This window comes from Hyperolius riggenbachi, chromosome 12 (assembly GCF_040937935.1).
Source record: "Hyperolius riggenbachi isolate aHypRig1 chromosome 12, aHypRig1.pri, whole genome shotgun sequence".
In the NCBI taxonomy this organism is placed as follows: domain Eukaryota; kingdom Metazoa; phylum Chordata; class Amphibia; order Anura; family Hyperoliidae; genus Hyperolius; species Hyperolius riggenbachi.
In genome coordinates, this window is record NC_090657.1 from 194,457,178 (window position 1) to 194,471,851 (window position 14,674).

The window sequence follows — 14,674 nt, forward strand, 5'->3', positions numbered from 1 at the left end:
CACCTCAACCTTTTTTTTCATTTCTTTTTCTTTAGCTGTTTCTAACACAGTTTTATCCCTATCTGGGCACCTCTTTCCCCCTTGTGTTAGCCAGGGGTGTACTATTTTGGTTCGGTGTTCTCCCACCCTAACAACCAATCCTTTGCTAAGAGTGCGACCGCATCCAGTGCTTCTGGACACCCGAGTGGAATTGGGGTTGTTGATCTCCACCGTCCTTCAGTGGTTGGATCAGTGGCCCACCTGCAACCTTTGTTTGTAAGTACTACTCTACTTAAAGAGGAACTCCAGTGAAAATAATGTAATAACAAAAGTGCTTCATTTTTACAATTATGTATAAATGAGTTAGTCAGTGTTTTCCCATTGTAAAATATTTTAAATCCCTGATTTATATTCTGATATTTATCACATGGTGACATTTTTACTGTTGGCAGGTGATTTAGCTGCTGCATGCTGTTTTGGCAGTTGGAAACAGCTGTAAACAGCTATTTCCCACAATGCAACAGGGTTCACAGACAGGAAACTGCCAAGAGTACGTACTCAGAGCTTCTTGTGGGAGGGGTTTCACCACAATATCAGCGATACAGCGCCCCCTGATGGTCTGTTTGTTAAAATAAATAGATTTCTCATGTAAAAGGGGGTATCAGCTACTGATTGGGATAAATTTCAATTCTTGGTTGGAGTTTCTCTTTAAATCAGCCGACTCTTTGTTGTGATTAAATACACCATTGGGGCTCCCGTGTTCTCTGTGCTTTTTCTCTCAGGGTGTCCCTCTTTGATTACCCTACACAGCCGCATTTACAACAGATGGCAGTATAAAGTAATAATACTTTGGGAAACTATCCATATACTTGAATTATTTTAATTGCAGATCAATACAGAACAATTTAGTGGTGCTGATGATCAAGACTTTTGTACTGTGTGTGTTAAGTGAAGAGGGATCCTGCCATGTCCAAACATAATTAATCAAATTATCATATGACCCAAATGAATACATGAATTTTTTGGTGGTGGTAATTAACTGCAATTGTGTTTTTTGTCCAGCAAAACCGAGAACTGAATTGACAAATTCTCAAAGCAATCATAAATTATAAGCTTTATAAATCAATAATAATAATAATAATAAGTACAACCTTAGAGAGACACTAAAGCCTAGGAAAAAAAAATCTATTTTACTAACCTGGGACTTCTACCAGCCCCCTGCATTCGTCCCGTGCCCTCGCAGTCACTCTCGGATCCTCCTGCCCCCCCCCCCCAGCTACGTTCACTTCGCCGACATGCCTGGCCACACGTAGTCTAATAGGCCTGCGCAGGCACAGTAAGCCTGTTGGCCGAAAACAGAACTAGCTGGTGGCGGGGGACTAGAGGCTCCATGAGTGACTGCGAGGGCACGGGACAGCTGCAGGTGGGCTGGTAGAAGCCCCAGGTGAGTAAAACTGATTTTTTTTTTGCTTAGGCTTAAAGGACTCAGGAGGTGAAATACTAAAAAAAAGTTAAATGCCTGCATGAAATTTGAATACACGGAGGACGCCATCCGTGCCCTCCGTGCCATTCTGCCGGATCCCCGCTGCTCAATGTCCCCCTGGTCCGGCTCCCGACCCCACAGCACGGGTCAGGCTCTCCTGCCTCCATTAAAATGGCCGCCGGAGCTGGCCGCGGCTGCGCAGTCCGCATAGAGGCGAGTGCGGCTGTGCAGCTCTAGGGCCTAACCCCCCCCCCCCCCCCCCCCGAACCACGCTACAGGAGACAGCTTTTTTTATTTTTTTTACTTTGGGCAATGAATGTCATGATGCGTTTTCTGGCACATTCAAACATACAATAAACCTGCCTTCAGTAACTGCACAGCCTTCAGCCTGCCAGAAATAACCCTCTTAAGCAGTCTGTACTTACGTTGCTCTCATATTGGTCTTTGGCTCCAAGGGCATCTCTAGAACTTTGGTATTGCCAATGATCTTCTCATAGCTGGTTGTGGTAACCGTTTTCCCTGTAATGCGATGGACCTGGTAAAAAGCATGCGGTTTGATCATTCGTTCATCAGCCGTGCCAATGAAGATCTGCAGACCAAGAGGCTTGTTCTCCATGTAGCCATGAAGCTGCAAGAACATGAGAACTGAAATCAGGACTTGTCAACAACCAAAAGACACCAAACAGAAAATAGACAAAAAGACACTTTAAGTTCATAAATTCATAATAACATGCCATGCAAGATGGTGTGTGTGCATGTGTGTTGTGTATGTGATGTGGAATATTATGCTTTTCAGCTGAATGAAATAATGATGGCTCTTAAAAAGAAACTGTAGCCAAAATAACATAATGAATACAATTGCTTATTGTTTTACAATATTCATTTACAAATTATTTATTTAGGTAGTGTTTGCCCATTGTAAAAGCTTTCCTCTCCCCAATTCACTTTCTGAAATTGACCACAAGTGGCAACATCTTTAGTCCGGTCTTGGGATATCGGAATGTTCTTTACTGAGAGTTCTAAAGTAGAGTGACCGCGTCCCGCCTTCGGGGTCCGCTGTCCCAGGCAGCATAAGGTCCCGGGAAACGTCCCGCTTTTAGCTGCGGGACGTCCCGGCCTCGGGACTCTGGCCACTGTAACTGTATGAACTGGCAGCGGCGTCTATAGACGCCGTGCCAGTTCATTGCCCGCAGCCTCGCTCCAGCCTCCTTAGTCTTCCGGTGTTCCGACACCGGCAGGGCTACGGTAAGATGGCTGCCGAAGCCCTGTACTGGAGACTATTTGTGTCTCCATTACAGGGCTTCGGGTGCCATCTTGCCGTAGCCCTGCTCTGCCTGTCAGCGCGGGAGACTGTAGGAGGAGCAAGATGGTCCCGGGAGCAGTGCGCCAGAGGCCGGCCAGGAGCGAGAGGAGACTTCTGTCAGGTGAGTAAATTCTTTTTTTCCCCGCTGAAATGTGCCCCAATTGCGTTTATTTTGTGCTGAAATGTGCACACATTGCGTTTATTTTGTGCTGTAATGTGCCCCCATTGCGTTTATTTTGTGCTGAAATGTGCCCCATTGCATTTATTTTGTGCTGAAAAGTGCCCACATTGGGTTTATTTTGTGCTGAAATGTGCCCCATTGCATTTATTTTGTGCTGAAATGTGCCCCATTGCGTTTATTAATTTGTGCTGAAATGTGCCCCCATTGCGTTTATTTTGTGCTGAAATGTGCCCCACTGCGTTTATTTTGTGCTGAAATGTGCCCCATTGCGTTTATTTTGTGCTGAAATGTGCCCACGTTGCGTTTCTTTTGTGCTGAAATGTGCCCCATTGCATTTATTTTGTGCTGAAATGTGCCTCATTGCGTTTATTTTGTGCTGAAATGTGCCCACATAGCGTTTATTTTCTGCTGAAATGTTGCCCACATTGCGTTTATTTTGTGCTGACATGTTGCCCACTGTAACGAAAAATCTGCAACGCCGGATGGATTGCGGAAATATGGTCGCATCCAGTCCGGCAAGCGGACCTTCCAACGCGGGATGCGGAAATTCGTCCGCATCCGCTGCGCACACCCGTCCGAGCACTCTGCTCCAAACTCACCAACATGCTGTTCACCAGGGTTCTGCCATCTTGCCTCTAGGGGGTGCGGCCGCACGCCAGACACGCCTTTATACTCTTAGAAAGCATGTCAGCTGACCTGGAGGTCAGCTGACATTTTAGCCTGCTCTGATTGGTTGCTGCCTGGGGTGGAGACTTCTCTCCCAGGCAGTATATAAGGAAGTGCTTTTCAGTCACACTTCGTCTGTGTTTGCGATACCCTGTGTCAGCACTCAGACCTTAGACTAGATCCCAGGTGTTGAAACCAAGGACTTCACACCTAGACTAGGAGATTATTATTGTTATTGATTCTCTGTGTATGATTCTGTGCCTGTCTTGACTTCTCTTCTGCTTCCTGATTCTGTACTCTGCCAGCCCGTACCGTTAACGACTATTGGCTTGGTTCCTGACTATTCTCTCGTCTCACGTCTCTGTACTGTTGCCGCCTGTACTGTTGCCGAACCTCTTTCTGTCTGACCTTGCTCCCTTCAGTGGAACGTCTCCCACTGTTGGGTTATTATCTGAGGCTTGCCTCCCTGAGACGCCGGCCCTAGCAGACCGTTACTGCCAGAGGCCGAGATTCCTCCACTGCCACTTTGGGGGATCTCACACACGGGGTTCCCATTCAGAGGTAGCCACACCTCTGAGGAATTGCCGTGTGGTGGATATTTCCACAACTTTGTGAATATTTACTGCTTTGTTTATTTCCATGTTGTTCGTGTGTCCACTGCTTTACATCTACCCGCATTATTAGTAATTCCGCAGATTGCTATAATATTTACCATCAGGAAGATACTGACTATTTCACTCTAACATATCTGCATTAGTAATGATTCTGTATATCACCACTTAATCAGATATTTGTGCCTCTTGCTGACACCAATCGTTACAGAAACACAGACCATAAAGAAGTAAGATGGAGGGGGTGATAAACCAGCTTCAGACTGTAAGGGCAGAGTTAGAACAGCTGAAGATTACTGTAACTGCACAGCAGGCTCAGATTACTCAGTTAAATGAGACTGTCCAAAGGTTGCAATCACCACTTAACGTTCTACCTCCCCCGGCTCTTAGCGAGCCTAAAATGAACATTCCTGAGAAATTTCAGGCACAAGGTCAGATTTCCAGAATTTCCGTCACAGAGTGCTGTCTTACTTTGAGATGAAACCTGTGTCCTCGGGAACCGAGGCTCAGAAGGTCACTCTTATCAAGACACTATTGCATGCAGATTCCCAGACGTGGGCTTATGGCTTACCTGATGAGCATCCTGCTCTGTCTTCTGTCCAGGAGTTTTTTAAGGCCATGGCGGTCATCTACGATGATCCAGATAGTGCCGCCACGTCCGAACGTAAGCTCAAAAACCTTAGACAAGGACGCAGTACTGCTGAGGAGTATGCGTCAGAGTTTAGGAAGTGGGCTGTGTCCTCTAGATGGGAGCGATATGCACTCTTGGATAGATACCTAGATGGGTTGTCAGAAGCAGTAACTGACGTGATGGTTAGTCATCCGGAACCCAAAGATCTAGATGAGGCTATTACGCTGTCTATCAAAATAGATAGGCGTCTGAGGTACAACAAGAAGGGCAGGTACCCCATGTACTCTAGGACTTCTGGGGCCAGTAGCTCGGCAGCAGTTGAGACTGAGGAGCCGATGCAGTTAGGCCACGGGCGCCTCACGGAGGCGGAAAGGTCAAGAAGACGCAGAGAGGGTCTTTGCATGTACTGCGGGGAAAAGGGCCACATTGCACAAAACTGTGGTAGGAAGTCGGGAAACTCCTCGGCTTAGGTGTGGTAGGGGGTACCACCCTAAGCGGAATTGTTTTACCTCCAAAACAAGAAAAAATGTTATTGCCCTGTTCCCTAAATTGGGAAGGGCAGAACTTTCCTACCACAGCATTTGTAGATTCCGGGTCAACAGCTAACTTTTTAGATTTAAGCTTTGCTTTAAGTTTAAATATCCCTGTACTTCCGGTAGGAAGACATTTATATGTTACAGTGATTGATGACACTCCTTTGCAAGGAAAGTCCCCACTGTGTCAGACACCTCCCCTCTCGCTGCAAGTGGGAGCTCTGCACAGGGAGGTCATACAGTTTTTCGTTTTAAAGATGTCTACCTCTACGGTGATACTAGGGTTGCCCTGGTTACGATTACATTCTCCTCAGTTTGATTGGGGGAATGGGCAGTTGACTACTTGGTCGCCTTATTGTACACAACATTGTTTACAGAATGTAGTTTTGTGTTCTACTAAGATTCAAGTGGAAAGAGTACCTCCACAATATCAGGAATATGCTGATGTCTTTTGTCCTAGGGCAGCAGATCAATTACCCCCCCATAGACCTTTTGATTGCCCAATAGATTTGAAACCAGGAGCCATGCCACCCAGGGGCCACCTATTCAACCTCTCGTCCCCGGAAAAATTGGCCATGGACGAGTACATTCAGGAAAATTTGCAGAAGGGTTTCATCTGCCCTTCAAGATCTCCTGCAGGAGCGGGATTCTTTTTCGTTCAGAAAAAAGATGGTGGTTTGCGCCCCTGTATTGACTACAGGGGTCTAAATAAGATCACGATTAAGAATCGGTATCCACTACCGCTAATCGACGATTTATTTACACAGGTTCCCGGGGCTTCTGTTTTCACTAAGTTGGATCTAAGGGGGGCCTACAATTTGATCCGTATCAGGGAGGAAGATGAATGGAAGACGGCATTCAACACTCCCAAGGGGCATTACGAATACTTGGTGATGCCCTTTGGGTTGTGTAACGCTCCTGCAGTTTTTCAGGAGTTCGTCAACGAGATTTTTAGGGAGGTACTGGGTCACTTTGTAATCATCTACTTAGATGATATCTTGATATTTTCTAAAAATATCACGGAACACCGCCAACATGTGAAGTATGTGTTACAAAGACTCAGGGAGAATCAATTGTTTGCGAAATTAGAGAAATGTGTTTTCGAGGTAAAGGAGATTGCCTTTCTTGGTTACATTATCTCTACATCAGGGTTGTCCATGGATCCCAAGAAGGTCTCTGCTGTAAGGGATTGGCCACAACCATCTGGGCTTAAAGCACTACAGAGATTCTTGGGATTCGCAAATTATTATAGAAAATTTATCAAGGGGTTCTCTTCGGTGGTGTCTCCGCTTACTAATTTGACAAAAAAAGGGGCTGATGCCACTCATTGGTCAGAAGAAGCAGTTGTGGCATTTTCCTCTCTGAAAGAGGCATTCTGTTCTGCTCCCATATTACGTCATGTAGATGTTGCTTACCCATTTATAGTGGAGGTGGATGCCTCGGAGGTTGGAGTAGGAGCAGTATTGTCTCAACGTTCAGACTTCATCCCTGTGCTTTTTTTTCCAGAAAATTCTCCCCTGCCCAGAGAAATTATGATGTTGGAAACAGGGAATTATTAGCCATCAAGCTTGCTTTTGAGGAGTGGCGCCACTGGTTAGAGGGGGCGGAGCATGTAATTACTGTGTACACGGATCATAAAAATTTACAGTACATTGAAAAAGCTAAAAGACTCACCCCCAGACAGGCTAGATGGGCTCTCTTTTTCTGCCGTTTTAATTTTATAATTACATTCACACCAGGGAGTAAGAACGTTAAAGCGGACGCCCTTTCTCGTTGTTTTGAACCTGAAACTGCTCCATCTCCTTCCTCAGAAAGTATTCTGTCGAAAGAGATCATCCTGGCAGCCACTGAGAAAGTTGAAGACCTTTCTAGCCTCTTAAGTCCTTTTCAATTAGAAGTCCCAGAAGGGAAACCAAGAGGGGTTCTTTATGTCCCTTGTACTTTACGTCCCAAAGTGCTGCAGTTGTTTCATGGACACAAAAATGCTGGACACCCTGGCATTACCCGAACCCAAGAATTGTTGTGTAGATCTGTCTGGTGGCCATCTCTACAACAAGATTGCAAGGAATTTGTTAAGACCTGTACCGTCTGTGCCAGGAGCAAACCCTCCCGACTGGCTCCAGTTGGAACTTTGCAGTCTCTGCCCTCCCCTCAGGAGCCATGGACACATATTTCCATGGACTTCGTGGGAGAACTTCCAGATTCCAATGGAAAGACTGTCATATGGGTGGTCACAGACAGATTCAGTAAGATGGCCCACTTTGTGCCTTTGAGTGGTTTCCCTACTGCTCAAAAACTAGCAGATCTTTTCATTCAAAATATCTTTAAATTACACGGCATTCCAGAGAATGTTGTCTCAGACAGAGGGGTCCAGTTTGTCTCTAGGTTCTGGCGGGCCTTCTGTAAGGGGATGGGTATGTCGTTGTCCTTTTCATCAGGTTACCATCCACAGACCAACGGCCAAACAGAGAGGACCAATCAATCTTTGGAACAGTTCCTGAGATGTTATGTGGCGGACGCCCAAAACCAGTGGGCGGAGTTTCTACCATTTGCTGAGTTCGCACATAATCTCAGGAATGAGTCCTCTGGTTATGCGCCTTTTCAAATTGTCAATGGGAAATCTCCCAAATTTTCTCCTTTGCCAGTGTCGACCTCTCCATTCCCTGTCCTGGAGGAGTGGCAGGAATCTTTCAAGAGGATTTGGGCTAATCTCGGAGAAAATTTAAAAAAGGCTTTCATCATACAGAAGAGGCAGGCAGATAAGAGACGGTCTGCGGAGTGGGAGTTTAAACCAGGAGACAAGGTTTGGGTATCAACTCGTCATATAGCTCTGAGGCAGCCATCCGCGAAACTGGGGCCCAGGTATATTGGACCATATCCAATTTCCGAAAGGGTTAATCGTGTTACTTACAGAGTCAGGTTACCGCATTCTCTAAAGGTGGGGAAAGCCTTTCATGTGTCACTCCTGAAACCAGCTGTTCAGGTGGACTCCCTCCCGCCTCACCCTGTCATGGTTGATGGTGAGCCTGAATGGGAGGTTGAGGAGATCTTGGACTCCAGACGAGTTCAGGGTTCAGTGCAGTATTTGGTGCATTGGAGAGGGTACGGTCTAGAGGAAAGATCCTGGGTCAAAGCAGGTGATTTACATGCTGATAAACTTAGGAGACGGTTCCATGAGCTCCATCCTGACAGGCCAGGTGGGACGTGTCCGGAGTCCACGCCTAGAGGGAGGGGTACTGTAACGAAAAATCTGCAACGCCGGATGGATTGCGGAAATATGGTCGCATCCAGTCCGGCAAGCGGACCTTCCAACGCGGGATGCGGAAATTCGTCCGCATCCGCTGCGCACACCCGTCCGAGCACTCTGCTCCAAACTCACCAACATGCTGTTCACCAGGGTTCTGCCATCTTGCCTCTAGGGGGTGCGGCCGCACGCCAGACACGCCTTTATACTCTTAGAAAGCGTGTCAGCTGACCTGGAGGTCAGCTGACATTTTAGCCTGCTCTGATTGGTTGCTGCCTGGGGTGGAGACTTCTCTCCCAGGCAGTATATAAGGAAGTGCTTTTCAGTCACACTTCGTCTGTGTTTGCGATACCCTGTGTCAGCACTCAGACCTTAGACTAGATCCCAGGTGTTGAAACCAAGGACTTCACACCTAGACTAGGAGATTATTATTGTTATTGATTCTCTGTGTATGATTCTGTGCCTGTCTTGACTTCTCTTCTGCTTCCTGATTCTGTACTCTGCCAGCCCGTACCGTTAACGACTATTGGCTTGGTTCCTGACTATTCTCTCGTCTCACGTCTCTGTACTGTTGCCGCCTGTACTGTTGCCGAACCTCTTTCTGTCTGACCTTGCTCCCTTCAGTGGAACGTCTCCCACTGTTGGGTTATTATCTGAGGCTTGCCTCCCTGAGACGCTGGCCCTAGCAGACCGTTACTGCCAGAGGCCGAGATTCCTCCACTGCCACTTTGGGGGATCTCACACACGGGGTTCCCATTCAGAGGTAACCACACCTCTGAGGAATTGCCGTGTGGTGGATATTTCCACAACTTTGTGAATATTTACTGCTTTGTTTATTTCCATGTTGTTCGTGTGTCCACTGCTTTACATCTACCCGCATTATTAGTAATTCCGCAGATTGCTATATAATCGGGTCTATCCTTGTATTATTGGCGATACTGCGGATCCCCAATAATCAAGGTTCGGGGTGTGACACTGGTCTGAGTAGATCATTTCAGGCACTTACCGTGTTAGTGAGCCTTCCGCTGATTTACCATCAGGAAGATACTGACTATTTCACTCTAACATATCTGCATTAGTGGTGATTCTGTATATCACCACTTAATCAGATATTTGTGCCTCTTGCTGACACCAATCGTTACACCCACATTGCGTTTATTTTGTGCTGAAATGTGCCCACATTGAGTTTATTTTGTGCTGAAATGTGCCCACATTGCGTTTATTTTGTGCTGAAATATGCCCACGTTGCGTTTCTTTTGTGCTGAAATGTGCCCCATTGCGTTTATTTTGTGCTGAAATGTGCCTCGTTGCGTTTATTTTGTGCTGAAATGTGCCCACATAGCGTTTATTTTCTGCTGAAATGTTGCCCACATTGCGTTTATTTTGTGCTGACATGTTGCCCACATTGCGTTTATTTTGTGCTGAAATGTGCCCACATTGCGTTTATTTTGTGCTGAAATGTGCCCACATTGCGTTTATTTTCTGGTGTCTGGGGTAACTGTTGCTGCATTTATTATTTAATGCTCATAGTTGGCTATGTTTGCTGCTTTGGGGTTACGGTATACTATTAAATAGCATCACACAGTTTCTGCACACCCATGATGCAAATCCGCGTTTGACCACATCATGGCGTAAACACTGCTTTCTTATGCCTCGCTGTTACATCATTATGTTAGCTCCGCCCATACAATGTCAGGGCCAAAAATCTGGTCACTCTATCTAAAGCCAATACACAACACAGCTGGTCTCCCAGAATACTCTGCTGTGAAAGGGGGGGGGGGGTGCATAATAAGCAACCTAGAATAAGTCTCAGTGGGAGGGAAGGGCTACATACCATTGTACAGCAGTATATAGAGGTAGGAAGTGTTTCTGATGCTAAAATCAGATTATTTAACATAAAAGTGGGTATTATGAATATTTTACTGCATTCTACTATATGTTGTTAGAGTTCCTCTTTAATGTCTATTCGGGGCTCCAGTTATGAGAGTCATGCTCTTTCCATTGTTCGCTTCATAATGCAGTCTACATTAAAAAGAGAAAGCCCAGCAGCATGAAATACTGGTTTTACGAAGAATCAGCACATATTAGGTTACACACACACATAACAATGTTATGTTAACATGGAAAATGTATTGTAAATTCATATATTCACATATTGTAAACAAAAAGGAATGCTGACATCACCGGAAGAGTTACAAGTAAACTATTTCCACCATCTTGCAAGCCGAGAACAAAATCCCAGCATGCCTGGGCCGCAAGCCTAGGCGTAACCTTAATCTCATAGGAAAAGTGGGAGCTTCCCGCACACCCTTGATATAAGCCAAACATTGCATGCAGCAGCAGCCTGAAAGTACACATCGCTTGCCAGTGAGTGTATGCCCAGCAGCGTGGACTTTCTCACAGGGTGCAAGGAGGTGGGGGAGCAGCAGGGGACGCAGCCAGGGAGAGAGAGCTGCCCAATGGCAGCTCTGGAAAGCCTGCAGGAACGCCCCTAGTGAGCGTTTTTGAGCACGGAATCCCTCTCCCCCACGTTTACCTCAGAGATAGCGACAAATAATGTTGCTAATTTAGGGGGGCCATAGCACGGCAGTGGGGGGACATAGAGGCATGGCATAAGGCAGAGATCATGCCTCTGTGTCCTTTTAGCCTACCCATGGAACCGTCTCGGGTTCTCTTTAAAAGGCATTTTATTGAGAAGATGTGAAATCTCACCTAGGAGAAAATGTAGGAGAAAAAGTACATTGTATTGGTCCCTTAGAGTGCACAAGGCTAATAGTGAGATGGATGTTGCCGTCCCGTTGAACAAGGTCAATCAAGTAAATATTCAGACACCTCTAATTGCTTGCTGGAAGCAATATGGATGCTCTAAGCAATACTGCCGAAAAATGGAGCACATTGCTTTCAGCAAGTGAATACAGGTGTTTCACCTGGCTAATCTCCTGGCTCATTGTTTTCCCTGCTGCCCATGGAACACCGCCATGAGCAGATTACCTTGATAAAGAGAAACATTGGATTTACCAGTGTTCTGTTGGGATAAAGTAAAGCTTATGTTTGAAGATCAAAAAGCCGCTGGCTTTGCTTGATAGGCCAGAAATTAGATGAAAATCAGTGACACAGAGAGCAATAAAATATACTTTTAGGCATGTGAGATTCAGAACCTGTGAGGTGAAAAATGCAAAGTCCCAGGTGGACAGTTACCTTCCTGTTCTTTTCTGCTGGGAACTGGTCAAAAAATCAGCACTGGAATCTCAAAGATTCCAAGAGAAAGAAGCATTAATATTGATGTTCATTACACTTTACATTATATTAAACCCAACAGACACATTACTGGCACCTCGGATTTGTTCCATAACATTATTAAGATGAATGTAGGTTCACTATAAGAAGAAAATGATGCACACATCTTGTGATATTTGTTAAACCTTGGCGCTCACAGCCACTGAAAACCTGCATTCACCTAATGCTCAAACATGCAACAAAGGTGACCAAACCCCACGATCAAGGGATATGCAGATAAACTAAGGTTAAATATAAAAGCAATGTTTATTTCAAACAACGGTGAAAAAGTATAAACGGATTGTCAATTCTCTTACTGCGGGTCCTGCACAACAGGAGCCCACATATATCAAAAGCGCATAAAGAAGCACAAGTGCAACCAAAGCAAAACGGAGTAGTCTCTCCAATTTTCTGACTGGTTTCGGTGATGGCAGAATACTGAAACCGTTCGGGAAATTGGAGAGTGGGCATTGGAGAGTCGGCATTACTTCATTTTGAGGGGAGGGGGGCCCTCCTCAAAATGAAGCAATGCCCACTCTCCAATTTCCCGAACGGTTTCAGCATGCTCAAACATATTCACCTGTGGTGTATGTTTGAGCACTGGATGACTGCAGGGCTGTGAACGCTGAGGCTTAACAAATATAATTTTTTCCTATATGTGGAGTAATTTTAGGCGCTCCAAGCTCTGCACCTTGGCTATCCAGACACTGCTTTATTTGATCTGAGGAAGTGGACTGTGCTCCGTGAAACGCGTTATCGTTTTTGTATCTGATTAATACATTTTCTTTTTTTATATTGGCGTTTCCCCTTCTTAGAGGTAAGCCATTTTATATTTACTACATCCATGGTTATTTTTTTGTGGCGCCTTCTCCCTCCAGTTGTTTACAGCCCCCTAGCTATTAGAGGTTGCTGTCAATTGTTTGTTTTGTGTAACCAAACAATCGTTTTTTCTGGAGTGCGACCCATACATTTAAAGACAAAGAACCCGAGTGGGGATGGGATTTCCTCACTAGTTTTTTTATACTGTGGTTGCTAGTCTTGCAACCCACGTTTGTGAGTACCTCATCACTTTGTATTTATCCAGAACTTGACATTAATATACTACACCATAAGGGGCTTCTGGTCTCTCTCTCTGTGCTTTTCCTGTATCTGTAGGAAGTCTTGGGACTCCTCTGGACTACACATCTCCCCATATATGTGGAGTAGGATCTCTGGATGCAAACATAGCACTGTTTGAACATAGAAGAGGAGGAGGGACTGTATCTTATCTACATCTGCACATCTTGTGATAGTCATCTGGATTAAACAAATAACACAGTTATCAGGCGTGGTGATTCGCTGTGTGAGAGGAAGAGGAACCAAAGGCAAATCTCTTGTTATATACTGTATAATTGAAAGTAAATACATCCTTTATATTTTTACTGCGGCATGCTGCGAATATTTAGTGGTTACAAAAAATAATAAAAAGCTAACTTTAAAATGCAAAGGTAACCTGTCATGATAAAAAAGGCAGCTACCTTTGTTTTGAAGTTGCTGGCCCTATAGCTGTTTTTGATGTAAAGTAACTTAATTGGCATTTAAAGACAAATTGCAATGCCAATTTTCATATAATGAGGCATTTTAAAGATCACAAACGCAGAATCTTGCATGTGGAAATGCATTAGGACTAGAGTGTGAACCCTCTGCCACTGTTTATGCTTAGTTCCTAATGCACTGACTATTTATCAACATTCAAGCTAGTTTGGTATGACATAACAATGTAAAACTGAGAAAGTTTCCTTTTTACATGTGATAAGCTTTATCAAATCTGATGAAACAAACAGCAGGAAACTTTGGCTAGGTTAGTACTGAAAAACGCTCCAGTGTAAATTCAAGGGAACCTAAACTGAGAAGGATATACATTTTTCCTTTTAAAATAATACCAGTTGCCCGACTCTCCTGCTGATCCTGTGTCTCTAATACTTTTAGCCACAGCCCCTCAACAAGCATGCAGATCAGGTGCTCTAACTGAAGTCAGACTGGATTAGCTGCATGCTTGTTTCAGGTGTGTGATTCAGCCACTGCTGCCGCCAAAGAGATCAGCAGGACTGCCCCGCAACTGGTATTGTTTAAAAGGAAACATCCGTATACCTCTCAGTTTAGGTTCCCTTTCACACCACACACACCTCTCACCTCTCACACACACACCTCACACGCACACACACACACACACACACACACACACACACACACACACACACACACACACACACACACACACACACACACACACACCAGTCATTTGAGGTACAATAAAAGATTGATTTTATATATTCAAAAGAGTACTGTATATACGCTTATAGAACATGCTAGATCGAACCGACTTATTCAGTATTAACTCATAACGCGCTAGTACAATTCACAAAAATACACTAGGATAAACACAAGTATAGTTAGGTCCTGTTTACACTTAATCAGTTGCTCTCAGTTATAACTGAAAGGTCAACTGATTTTCAAAGCAAGTCCCATGTTTTCCTATGGCACCTTTCACACTTAACGCGTTTTAACTGAAATCTTTTTCACAATGCACTGCTATGGAGAAGAAAAAAGACGCGTACCAACTGATTAAGTGTAAAAGGGCCTTACTGACATACAAGAGTAAAATACTATACGATTTTATAAAAAAAACATACTTTACACATGTACCTCAAAGTCATTTACGTAAGAAAGTAATAGAATATACAAAAAAAATAAAAAAACGTAAGTGTCTGTGAATGCCTGTGCTACA

At 44.7% G+C, this 14,674-nt stretch overlaps 1 protein-coding gene across 4 annotated transcripts in view; it reads right to left on the reverse strand.

Annotated features, from left to right (window-relative positions):
- Positions 1-14,674, reverse strand: part of NFATC2 (nuclear factor of activated T cells 2) — a 197,238-nt gene that overhangs the window by 118,585 nt on the left and 63,979 nt on the right. For all 4 annotated transcript variants that reach the window (XM_068262424.1, XM_068262425.1, XM_068262426.1 and 1 more), the window contains exon 5: positions 1,888-2,090. In XM_068262424.1, the coding sequence (XP_068118525.1) occupies positions 1,888-2,090 (203 nt within the window). The remainder of the gene's footprint in view (positions 1-1,887; positions 2,091-14,674) is intronic.